Raw genomic sequence first — 13,208 nt, forward strand, 5'->3', positions numbered from 1 at the left:
ATCCAACTATATATCATCCATCCATCCTCGCATCCATCTATCCGTCCATATAGCCACCCATCCACCAATACTCCCTTCCCTTCACTTCCTGCCCCTCACTCCCCGTGCCCTTTCTTTCATTTCTTTTTCTTCCTTTCCCTTTCTTCCCCCACCCTTCTATCTAAGCACCCAAACCACCACCCATTTATACATCCAGTTAACCAACAAGCCTCCCCTGAGCCAGACACTGTACTAGCTATTACAAATACAGAGACACATCAGATCATGGATCCTAGAGCACCCAGTTCGCTGGGAAGAGACTGAGACTTAACCAACTGACAATACGTTTTACAGAAACTGCCATCACGTTCCAAGTATAAAGGGAACCCAAGGGTCAGACATCTGCTAAGAGGAAGGAGGACTGAGATTACAAAGATGAGGAGGTGGTTAGTGCACCGGAAAGACTAGGCTAGGGCATTCCAGATGGGAGAACAGAGAGACTCAGGCACAGAGCATCAGGGAGGAAGCAGACCCGTGTCCTTTCCTGATTTAAAACCCAGGACTGCTTTTAAAACTGTTACACGTTTTGACTTTGTTTTATAACACATGCTTACGCCCAGGTGTAAGTAAATGTAGACATGTTGTCAGCGAAGTCGGGCAGTGTGGCTGGTCAAAAGAGCCTCCTGCCCCGGCGGCACGCATTCCCAGGCGGACGGCAGCCCCAGCTGCAATCTGCGGACAGAGTCAGACCGCCACCTAGTGTTCGCAATGATAAGTATGTGACGCGTTCCTGTCTCTCTGTGCCCCATCTTTCTCAAATATAAACAAATGAGGTACAAGATCTCTAAGGGCCGTTATCAGCTCTGAAGCCTGAAACCAGGCTAGGGCACCCCAGATGTGTGAAAGTACGCCTTCACTTAGATCTCCGCCTGAAAACGATCGTATACACACTGCCCTGCATTTATAAATCACGCTGCCAACGCTGGGAACCTGTGTTTCCTGCCCAGGCGGCTAACTCCGTTTGTCTGAACATAATGTCGATGGTGGAATTACGGGACGTGAAATCAGATCAGGCTTTGTTAAAAGCATGTGCGCACTGATACTTCAGAATACATGAAAACGCCAGAAAGGGGTTATTTCGAGGGCCCTCGCACAATCGCTACCACTTGGAACACACGGTCAGTCCCAAAGAAGCCAGGGGCTCTTTGCAGTCAAAAACATACCAAGATCCTTGACCAAATGTTCCCATTCTTGGCCAATAACACACCTTCATTTTCACCCTCTCTTGCCTCTTACTCTGCATGCCATTTCGTAAGCAAGGTCACCAATCTCTTGCCGACTGGATGGAGGATGAGGATGTTGCCAGAAGGAAAGCAGCCAATGGTAAAGAACGAGATAGGAAGCAAATATCACAAAACAAAAACAACCGGTGAGTGAGCGTGTCACAAACGTGTGTCATGCACTGGATTATACACTGCAGGACACACACATACACTGCAGGACGGGTCAGCAGGTCCGGGCTCCGAGGGAATCACGGGGGGATGCCGCAGTGTTCATACTGGCTGTCTCTGAGACTCCAAGGCCCGGCTGACTGCTCAGGCTGAGCCTCTCAAACTCAGACTGCAGCTTCAGAGTAGAACACAGGTTCTCTGACCACGCGCAGCCCCCTGCATCTCCCATAATAAACATGCAATAGATGTTCAGGAGCACAGAAACCGGTACGCTCTGAATCCTCTCCTCTGGAGAGTTCTACAGGCCATACCCCAGTGCTGGGGAACAATAAGCCAAAGTCAAAGGTACATAAGGTGAATGCACGGAGCGTCTTTAATTCACTGACGCTTGGCATATGCACACAGCATCGGTGCCTGCCGAGCATGGGCTAGATGTGGCAGACGCTGGGACGGTGACGGGGGTGAGGGCCGAGGGCTGTGGCCGCTCACAGGTCTCTTCCCAACTCCCCCTGCAGGGACATCACGGTGGCAGCCTGAAATAGCCACCGGTGCGTGTTTACAGCACAGGAAGCAGCTGACACGGCAAGCGTGCAGATCGGGGCGTCCCCTGCCCGGGAGCCAACAGTTAAATACCGACTATGGCGCCACTGCGGGTCTGCGCTTGCGGCGAGGGATTCCACGAGCTCAGAGTGCCAACAGTGAGCCGAGGCTACAGTGATGTCCACTAGGGGACAGGTCACGCCTCTCTCCCGCCCGCCCTTGGTAACAGCTCCTCTTTCCTCTGTTTAGTGACTATTTGCTGCTCTGAAGTCATGAGGTTCTGCCTCTGTTCTCTGGAAGAACGGGTTCTGGTGGAGGGCTGGCAGACACTAGTCATGACCAAGGGGTGAAAACGGCCCAGACACAGATGCGAGATGCAGAAAACAGGGGCTGGGAAGCTCGGGGGGCTTCCCCGGGGAGGCAGCAGCTCCAGCCGGCATGAGCCAGGTGCAGAGGAGCTGAGGCGGCAGAGAATCTCAGACCGGCTGGAAGACACTCTAGTGGAGTAGAGGGAATGCAGATAACCAGACATGTGCAGGCAGGACGTCGGGGTGGAGTCCGGCAGAGCCAAAACAGGGAGCCCGGGATCACCGCTCAGAAGCTTAGCATTCGTCTTGTTGAGAAACCAAGGACAGGTGAGTTCCAGGGGCTTTGTGGAGGACGGGTCCACAGGAGGGAAGATGGAGCCAGGAGCCCCTTGTAGGACTCCCACCAGGACAGGCAGGTGGGAGGGAGGAGGACGACTGGGAGAAGAGGCTCAGACCAGAAGGATGTTCAGAAAGCAAAATCAGCAAGACTTGAAGGGATCCAAGAACCCTGCACTCAGTTTTGGCTTGAGGGGATGGACATGCCATCTTGGTAATAAGAGAAGAACGATGAGTTCCATTTGGATGTTCTGAGTTTGAGCAGCCCACGGGCACCCACGTGAAGCTTTCTATGAGGCAGTAGGTACATGAATCTTGAGCTCTGGGGAGAAGCCAGCAGATTTCAGGACCATCGGCACACAGATGTTCAAGCAAGTGACTGCCTCCCAGGGAGGGAGCACAGATTGAGGAAAGCAACCGAATTAAGCCATCCCACCATCTGTGTGCAGAAGAGAAGGCCATCTCGAAGGCACTTATCAGCTCAGGCCACCATAACCAAGCACCACAGATGGGGCCCAAACACAGGACCTCTGTCTTTTCATGGTCCTTGGGGGCGAGAGTCTGAGACCATGGTGCATCCTCACACAGCTGTCCCTCTGCTTTTCTGTGTCCTAATCTCTTCTTAGAAGGACACCAGTCACACTGATCAGGGCCCACCCAACAGCCCCACTGTCACTTAATTACCACTCTGAGGGACCTACTCCCAGATGCGGTCATGTTCTGAGGCAATGGGGCTTCGGACTGCAAGACGTGAATTCTGAGGGGCCCCAATTCAGCCCCTAACAAAGGAGGACACTGGGGAGGAGTGTCAGGATTGTAGAATTTTAGTATATATGCTGCCGAAGTGAGCACAGGTTTGTAGGAGAGTCAGGAAAAGCTGAGTGTCAGGGAAGCCCCCAGGTGGAGTGGAGAGGGAGGGAGGGCTGATGGAGGCTTCAGTGGGACGGACACATGGATTCACAGCACCCCTCTCCAGGGGACTCGGATCCCACCGCGCTGGTTCTGGGTGGCCCCCAACGGGCTGCCTGCATCCTCTAGATGGGCCTCTCCTCGATTCCGTCTATTCCTCTCCAGGCTCCAGAGGGCTCTGGGGCACCCACATTCCACCTCCGCACCGCGGGTGCTCTGGGGACTCGCACAGCAAGGTGCCTGCAAAACGGGCCGTGAGTTCCATGGGGCGGAGGGCCGGCCACGGCCAGGCAAAGGAACGCATTTCCAAGAGTGCCGGACAGTGATGCTGCCTGAGAGGAAGCAGGAAGGGGAGCGAGCCTGGGAGTGGGGTTTAGGGCACACAGAGGAGACACACTGGCCGCAGGGGAGTGAGCCCGGGAGGAAGTGGGGGGTCCAGGTCACCCCGGCCTTTTGTCTGAGTGACATGGAGGCTGGAGAGGCCTGTCCCGAAATGAGGGGGATGTGGAAGAGGAAGGGATCTCAAGGGAAAATCTAAGTTCCGCTTGTACATGGTCGGACACCCACACGGGGAGCCGAGGGGGCCACGTGGTCACAGGGGGGGCCGGGAGCACACAAGGAGGGCTCCCCCATCACTGGGGTCACAAGGGCTGGTGCCACCTCACCATAAACAGAATAATAAGTCATTTTTGACCCTACATTACAGTCCACTCCAATGTTCTCGTCTCACCAGTGCAAAATCTGTGGCCAAAAAGCGATGCCAACGGTCTTGAGATGGCTTAAGACCGAAGGCACGGGGCATCCTGGGTAAGTACAAGGGGCGACTCGTGCCCATTTCACTGAGCTCAGTGAAAAGTACCCTAGGACAGCTCCCTGCACGAGGCCCCCGCACAGGGGTGTCTGCGGATCGCACTCCCGCCCTCCAGCCTGGCCCCGGCCGGTGTTCGTGGGCACAGCTCCACACACGTGTGTGAAGACAGAGACCGGTAATCCACTGGCTACCTTAAATGCCATCCTTTGGCTAAAAGTGAGCTCCCCCTCCACTGGGAGGGGGGCCCGAGGATCCCCTGCTCAGAAGCGAAGGCAGAGTCAGTGAGGAGAAGACCCTCCCGTCAGGCGCTGACGTCCTCAGGAAAGAGATGTATCCAGTGTGGAGCCAACGGACCTTCCATCTGACGCACGATGGCCGCCCTCCGGGCCAGCACCAGAAACAGGGCCAACAGTTCACGGCAACCGTGCTGAAAGGGACGAGCAAGGGGCAGATGAAGAGCAGGGCCGTGAGCGTCTCGTGCTCACATCCAGGATTCTGTGGCTGATGGTAAGTAGGACATCTCCCCACACCCTGCAGCCAGAGCCTTCCAAACCACCCTGCGACTGCCCCTTCCTGTTCGCAAGAGCACCGTTTCAGCACAAGACTCTGTTAAACGCCACCCGGGACAGAATGGAATCGTACAAAACCTTTACGTGACAAAGACACATCTTTTCTGTTCATGGCATGACACCTCGTGAAAAAACTCCATTTGACAGGGTTTTAGGTAGAATGTATTTGGCATGTAATATTTTTACTCCCACAAAAATACTGAGAGCAGCCTACAATGATCACAAGAAAGCGCACTAAAGTTCTCAAAAACATCTCTTAAAACAATTTCACCTAAATTTCTATCTAAAAGCCGGAAAGCTAAGGAGCAGGAACTTTGTACAGTCAACAAATTATATGGGACGAGCAATCACAACCCCTAAAAATGGGGAGTCACAGGCCACCGAATTCAGGGACAAGTCTGGGGCACCGCTGAGGTGTGCACTGGACCAGGCCCCGAGCGGCACAGAGAGAAGACTTTCCCCAAGAGGCTGATGAAGCCGACACTGGGCAGAAGCTCCGGGCAACGGCACCATGTGTGCCCCAGGGCAGACACAACTGCTCCAGGCCCAGAGCCCACTTTTCTTAACAGGAGCTTTTTTGTGTCCCCTCAAGAGGGGACAAGTCACATCACCTCCCAACTACACCAACGGTTCGTTCTCTGAATGGTCACAAACCAACTCCCTGTCCCCCCACCCCCCAGGCGCCATCATGCTTCCCCGGGAGCACAGCCTGGACACGAGCCGCTCCATGGGATTTGCGGAGAACAGGGGCCAGCCAGACCGGCCCCTTTCCTTCCTGTCCCACCCAAAGAAAAACGTAGCTGAAGGAGCAAGGACGCAGGTCCCTCCAGAGGGACTTTGCAGAGGGAGGCTGTGAACCCGTCATGAGAAAGCCAAACCCATCGCTCCTGCTTTCATCCAAGTTTCTTCCCAGAGCATACGTCTGGTTCAGGCCTGGGCCAGGGTCCCAGGGGTCACAAAGATGCAAAACAAGTCCCTGCTGTAGAGGACAGTCTGTCTCTCCCAAGAGATAAGACACATGCTCAAGAGGGGAAAACAGGAGGGAGTCACAGTAAGGGACTGGTGCTGAAAGAAATGCATAGAGCCCGGGTGAGGGAGGGGGTCTCTGGTGACAGGCGGGATGGGGGTTTCACGAAGGACATCGCCCTGGACCAGGCTGTAGCCAAAGAGTGTAGCATGTCCGTGCACTGAGCTGGGACAAGCGGAGGAAAGAGGGCAGGAGGACACCAGGGCCTGGTAGAGGTGGGGAGAGGGAGGCCTGGCAGGACCACGGTCCCGAAGGCCGGTGAGTGCAGAGCAAGAAGGAGTCGCCTGCCAGGCCCTGGAACCAGCGGCACAAAGAACAGATGGCCTCCACCTGACTGTCCCCCTCTGCCTGACTGTCCCCCCCCCCCCGGCTGCCTGACTCTCTCCCCTCTGCCTGTCTCCCCCTCTGTCTGACTCTCTCCCCTCTGCCTGACTCTCTCCCCCTCTGCCTGTCTCTCCTGCTGCCTGACTCTCTCCCCTCTGCCTGTCTGCCCTTCTGCCTCACTGTCCCCCCCGGCTGCCTAACTCTCTCCCCTCTGCCTCTCCCCTCTGCCTCTCTCCCCCTCTGCCTATCTCCCCCTGCCTGTCTCCCCTGCTGCCTGTCTGTCCCCTGTGCCTGTCCCCCCTGCTGCCCGACTCTCTCCCCTCTGCCTGTCTGCCCCTCCGCCTGACTCTCTCCCCCTCTGCCTGTCTCTCCCTCTGCCTGTCTCCCCCCTGCCTGTCTCCCCCTCTGCCTGACTCTCTCCCCTCTGCCTGACTCTCTCCCCCTCTGCCTGTCTCCCCTGCTGCCTGTCCCCCCTGCTGCCTGACTCTCTCCCCTCTGCCTGTCTCTCCCTCTGCCTGTCTCCCCCCTGCCTGTCTCCCCCTCTGCCTCTCTCCCCTATGCCTGACTCTCCCCCTCTGCCTGTCTCTCCTGCTGCCTGTCCCCCCTGCTGCCTGACTCTCTCCCCTCTGCCTGTCTGCCCCTCTGCCTGACTGTCCCCCCTGGCTGCCTAACTCTCTCCCCTCTGCCTCTCCCCTCTCCCTGACTCTCTCCCCCTCTGCCTGTCTCCCCCTGCCTATCTCCCCTGCTGCCTGTCTGTCCCCCCTGCCTGTCCCCCCTGCTGCCTCTCTCCCCTCTGCCTGTCTGCCCCTCCGCCTGACTCTCTCCCCCTCTGCCTGTCTCTCCCTCTGCCTGTCTCCCCCTGCCTGTCTCCCCACTGCCTGTCTCCCCCTCTGCCTGACTCTCTCCCCCTCTGCCCCAACCCCCACTCTCACAGCCAGCACCTCCTCATTACTGTGAAAATTATTCAAAGGAAACCTCATCTAAAATGGCATTGGGGGCCAGCAGGTAGAGCTCACCTGTCCTCAGGGGCAGACCCAACAGGGACCCGCACTGGGATAGTACTTTAGCTACTCCTTTCTGCCCCAGCAGGAGGAAGGACAGTTTCTTCCCACCCCCCACCCCCACCCCCATCCCTGCAGGACCAGCCCAGCCACTGAGAGATGCTCACAACTCAGCCAGTGAGAGGCCACGACATTTGGATCTCCCAGCTTATTCCAAAGGACTTTTGATGTTTGTAACAGCCTTCCCAGTGGCCGCCTTTCTTCTATCAAAGAGACTTGCTCTCCTTTATTCTCCAGACCTGCCTATGGTTTAGCCGTAGCTTGCCTGTCCCAAGTGGCATCCCTATGCTATTCCCAAATAAACCCATTTTTGCTGGTAAAATTGCTGAAAGTTTATTTTTAGGATTAATATCACTCAGCACTCAGCAGTCCACCATGGGCACCACCTCCAATGGTCCTTCCCCGCCACGCCATCCCATCTCCTCTCCAGCTGAACTCCTAGCACCTGTCATCCCTCTCCCTGCATGGAACGCGGATCCTGTAAGACAGGGACACATCTATCTTATTCACTGGAGTACTTCCAGCCCCTAGAAGACTACCTGGTGTGCAGCAGGAAATAAATGGGTGTTGCACGTATGAATCAACATGAATGAATGCACTGGCCCTCTGTGAACCCCACAGGCTGCTCAGACAATACCAGGGAGGGACTTTTTCCATTCTTTCTGTCCCCCTTTCCAGGACTAACTTGCTTACCTCAAGGTCTCTAGAGAAAGCTCTTCATTAAGGGCCACACAAGGATTAAGCCACCCAGTGGCTCATCACCAAAGCCGTGGGTAAGGCGCAGGTAATCCAGTCTGACGTTAAGGAGCTGTCACGTGCTAAACACGATGCATATTTACTACAACTTTGGGCCAGGGCCTCCATAAGCATGATGTTAGACCAAGAAAAATTCAGGCGGGACCCACACTGACTAGCTCTGCTTTTCTGTACAGCGCATCTCCAACCCCCTGGTGCGCACACACATTCTCTCTCCCGGAGATCAAAGTTCCAGGTGAGTCACCTCCTACCTGTGTCCGATGCCAGATGACAGATGCCCTGGAATGGCCCAGCTTATTCCGGCAGGGTCCTTTATCATAATGGATCAGGAGGAAATCATCCTGCGAGGGAGAGAGAGAGCGGGGTCATGGCAGGTTCCCCTCGGTTCGGTGAGTGAGTCCTGCTGGGGCCGAGTTTCTTTCTTTAGGCCCAAAGCAAGTGGGGGTCTGAGGAGTGGGCGGCAGAGGAAGGACACGCACCCACACACCCACGCCCGGCGGGACCTGCGTCCTCCATCCTCCCTAGAGCATTGGCCTTGGGCACTAGAGGGAGCCCTGCTCCAGATGTCAGCCTCTGGTTTCTGCAGGCAGACAATCTCTGTGATGCAGGCTTGTGAACAAGTAGGTCAGAGGCTCGGGGCCCTGGCTCTGTTTGATTCCACGGGAGCACGTCTGCCTTTACATCTTCCTGCCGCCCGCCCGGCAGGATTACCCCTGGATTAGAGTGTTCCCTTGATCTCCAGTTCATCCTCCTCCATTATTGTCGGGCTCCTCACCTGCGACGTGCTTCGTCCTTTCAGCTCAGACCACAAAAGCGCACTCATTACTCAGCAACAACTGGCTCGGGAACCATCTGCCACCTACAATTCCTCCGTCTGAAGTGAGTTCTGACTCACGGAAACACCCTGTTCCTGCTGCCCTCCCCGCGCTCTCGCCTCCCATCCGACCCCCAGTCACTGTCAGGCTCTTGGGAGTTGGGCCCCTCAGCGGGGGTCAATCTCGAACTATGTTCCCGGCTCAGTGCTTGGCACCCCAACCCTGAGCAAGCACCAGCCGAGCATGCAGGAACGGGTCTGCTACCCAACCCCTCTGCTCCCCGCCCACCCAACGCGAAGTACCATTTTCTCTCCTGTTAAATGTACAAAGACACAGCTCAATACACAGTACCAAGGAGGGAGGGGCCCACGGCTGTTTACTCATTTAACGGACGGTGTAAACAGACAGCCTCCTCCTGAGAAAGGAATAAATACATAAGCACCGGGTCCAGTGTCGCTGAGTGCACGGGAAGTCCCTCTTCCGAGAGCCGTGGCATGCCGCGCATTCAGCTTGGCGTCCGGCCCTTAAAATCACCTCTGCTGGAACCCGACTGGGGGGCAAAGTCAGCAAACCCTGCTCTCCTCCCGAGACCAGTGCCAGCCTGCAGTCTTTGGACCGTACAGGGCATCCTCCTGGTGCCACAACGCACAGTGCGCATCATGAAACCCTGGCTTTTCTGGGGTCGCAGCCGGAAGCCTTTGAGGGAGGTTGGAAGTCCCAGCCGGCCACCACCTGCCTCGCCCCCCTTTCCCCGAGTCCCCTCAATTGTGGGAGGAAGCCCAGGCATAAATGAAGAGAAAGCCTCTTCTAGCCGGAGCTTCATCTTCTCTGAAGCTATTTCGGACAACATCTGTCCACCGTGAACCCTTCCTTCCTTGAATTATTTTTTAAGATTGATTGATTGAGCGTGTGAGCGGAGGGAGGGGCAGAGGGAGAGGGAGAATGTCCAGCAGACTCCCCGCTGAGCGCGGAGCCCAACACTGAGCAGGATCCTGAGATCATGACCTCAGCCGAAACCAAGAGTCAGTCGCTTAACCGACTGAGCCACCCAGGCGCCCCTCCTTGAACTCTTAATTATGCTTTCCTTTCTGCTGACATTCACTCGAACACTGAGATTAGCTCATTTTCCATTGCTAGGTCTCGTTTTCCCAGACTGCCTATCACAACGCCTTGCACCCTAGGCTGCTGAATAGCTTTTGAATTAATTTTGAATTAATTTTCTGAAACACAAACCAAAAAAATGGACAGGGCGATCCCCAGCTCCAGATCATGGGCTTTGCCACTCAGAGGAGTCCACTGGGGCTGGCGTGCTTCCTGAACAGAACGGAAGCTTGTTCAAATGGTACCTTCCACCTAAGATGCTTCTACAGAATATAAATGATTTCATTGTGACTTTAAGTTTATTGGAAACAGCCTTGGGCCGAACAACCCCCAGGACCTGCCAGGTGTATTTCTGTGACAGGGACCCTTTGTCTTGACTATTGTTCAGGGAAGTCTCATTAAGCCCCTGGCTGGAAACAGAAACAATGGAACGTGTAGAAAGCTGCAATCACGGAGATGTTCAAAGATAAAAATAAACCCCCACGGGCCTTTTGTGTCAAACTCTGGCCTGAGGCTTGTCTGACCCCAAACTGGTTTTTTTAGAGACTGAAAGATGAAAGAGTAGATGCTGGTTCGTTCCTCACTCCTTCGGTGCTTTTGGGAAAGGCTGTTAAGTCTTCCTTTGGGAAAGGAAATAATTCCAACTCTCACAGAAAGAAAGCACGTATTAAATAAAATGGGTGTGTGGAACCAACTGTGCAGTGTGGGCACCAAACAATTACCTTAATAAATATCATCTATCTGCCCCCCCCGAGAAAATAGAAGAAAGAAAGAAAGTGCGAGTGTCCCTTGCAGCTGTGTGGCCGAGGCTGGGAAGGCATCACAGCAGGGATTCCAGGGAGCACGATGGGCGCACCTGTGAGGATCCAGGCCCGGTGCAGACGGGGGGAATAAGGCGCATGATGGAAGGAAGCAGCCTCACAGGATCTAGAACTCCTTGCCGAGTACAGACGTGCAAGAGAAAGACAAGTGACGTGCATTCCTGTCTTAGAAGCCCGGCAGGCCTCCAGCCAGGTGTTCGGGCACTTGTTTTAAATCACGGTGATCGTCCTGGATTAACTTCCCCCTTGAGAATCTGCTTTCTAAGGCCACAGGGTCCTTTTTCAGCAGCTCTTCGTTTACAAAGACAAACAGGAAACACTTGGCCAGGAGGATGATGACTTTCAAGGTGGAAAAGGGCAGGGTGGTGCCCACGTCCTTAGTTCACGCAGAGTCGGGATTGCCGGGCTTCAGAACTCAGACAGACAGACAGACAGGATGTTTCTCCAGGGACCAGAGCAGGGTCAACAGCCTTGTGTTCCATGAAGACAGCTCCCATTCCTGTAGCTTCATCAAACAGGGCAGTGATCACCGCAGAAACTATACCTTCTGTCAGCCTGTTTCCAATACTTTCCCCCAAAACTCTTCAAGGAGACTGGATAACACAGAATAAAACTGACATTTCCCTTCTGTTCCCCTTCAGGAAAAGCTGTAAGGAGTGGCAAACTGCAGACCAGATACTAGATGATACAACCTAATTTAAAAATCAGTTTTCCCCCTAAAATTGGAACATGGTAAAATACAAAACTATATATATAAAATATAGACAAAGACTATATATATATATAATATAATTTCATACATATATTGTATACATATGTAGTGCACGTATATGAAAACTTTAAGGCCCTAAGGACTTTGTAGTGCTTGAGACATCCTTCTAAACATCTCTTACCACCATACAAGGTCACAGAACACACTTGTTTGGATCTAAGCTAAAGAAGATTAATCTTGCCAAACTGATTTATTAAACTTGCCTTGGATAAGAAAGTGAAACCTCCAGGATGTCAAAAGGGTAATATCTTCCCACGATTTGTTCAGCTACACACGGTTTTACTGTACATTTAGTAATTTTTAGTTAATAAAGGAACAGACTTCTCAAAAAAAAAAAAAAAAAACCCCAAGAGAAACAATCTATCTAATATTTTTAAAAAGTGACCTTTAAGTTACGACCTATTACCTTCTTTAAGATTCCATCTCAAATAGGCACTTACTTTCTTCCTGACAATCTGTAGGCCCATCCTGAGGACAACAGGCAAACTTTCAACTTAGCCCACTGTTAGGGACCCTTCCTCCTTCAGCTTGGCAGCCCTGAGAAGTTGGCCCTTCTCGGCCTCAGGAGCTAAGCTGACTGCTCTGATGTGGCCCCCAGGAGGGACACTTCCCCCGACCAACGCTTTGATGTCACAGAGGTAGGGAAGCAGGGGCAGGCTGGACCACCGAACTCCTGACAAGGTAAAGCAGGGATCTGTGGCAACCCTCCTTTATTTTAGTTAGATCTTAATGGCTTAATACTATTTTTGGAAGAGGTGGACACAGTGGTCCTTGCTGCATAAGACAGATATATATAAATACATAGGACACATGACTTGATTTGCTTTGACAGTCACTAACCACAATGATTTTAACAGATTATTTCTGCTACTTAACAGAGTTTTAAAAACCTATGTACGGGGGCACCTGGGTGGCGCAATTAGTTAAGCATCTGACTCTAGGTTTTGGCTCAGGTCATGATCTCAGGGTCATGAGGTGGAGCCCGGGGTCAGGTCCGCACTGAGCATGGAGTCTGCTTAAGATTCTTTCTCCCTCTCCCTTTGCCCTTCCCCACCGCATGCACACTTTCTCTCAAATAAATAAATCTTAAAAAAAAAAAAAAAGCCCATGTACAAATAAACTCTTCTAAAACTAAAGTCAGAATGTCATCACTTTGGCAAGATGCCCTTTCTCCTAATATGGGTGAAGAAGGAAAACGTGGAACCGAAAAGAAGTGTCCTTCACATCTGGCCTTAAAGCTCCAGAAAAAAACAGGTGCTTTGCTCCCAGCAGGAACTTAGCACGTGCAGAGACACTGGGGTACAGAGCATTTGGGAAACACTCAGCACAGGGCATGCCTGCGAGAAGGTGGTCATATGGGGCTGGGAACTTCCATTCTGTCAGATGGCTCAGAGTGTGTGTTTTTCTGCCCTGAAGGTGACAGAAGCTGACCAAAGTAACTGTGCCCTCACCATCCCGTTTCCCTGTCTGGCCCCTGCCTCTGTTTATCCTTCCTATTCCACTAACAGCCCCTGCTATGTGCACTGCATGTTTACATCCCCCCAGATTCATATATGTTGAAGCCGAATCCCCCAGGCCCCATGTGATGATATCTGAAGTGGGGTTTTTGGGAGGTGGTTAGGTTCCCA

At 53.4% G+C, this 13,208-nt stretch overlaps 1 protein-coding gene across 12 annotated transcripts in view; it reads right to left on the reverse strand.

Annotated features, from left to right (window-relative positions):
* RNF144A (ring finger protein 144A) overlaps positions 1 to 13,208 on the reverse strand; it is a 112,052-nt gene that overhangs the window by 4,731 nt on the left and 94,113 nt on the right. For 9 of the 12 annotated variants that reach the window (XM_054509582.2, XM_054509579.2, XM_064571851.1 and 6 more), the window contains one exon: positions 8,323 to 8,412. In XM_054509582.2, coding sequence (XP_054365557.2) covers positions 8,323 to 8,412 — 90 coding nt within the window. Of the gene's footprint in view, positions 1 to 783; positions 4,762 to 8,322; positions 8,413 to 10,843; positions 11,402 to 13,208 lie in introns of those variants that run through there. The other 3 variants (XM_054509577.2, XR_010405410.1, XM_054509580.2) reach the window with 3 other exon arrangements.

The sequence above is a fragment of the Mirounga angustirostris genome, unplaced genomic scaffold, assembly GCF_029215605.1.
Source record: "Mirounga angustirostris isolate CCGP_5_RB_7025 unplaced genomic scaffold, mMirAng1.0.hap1 SCAF_10, whole genome shotgun sequence".
NCBI classification, from domain to species: domain Eukaryota; kingdom Metazoa; phylum Chordata; class Mammalia; order Carnivora; family Phocidae; genus Mirounga; species Mirounga angustirostris.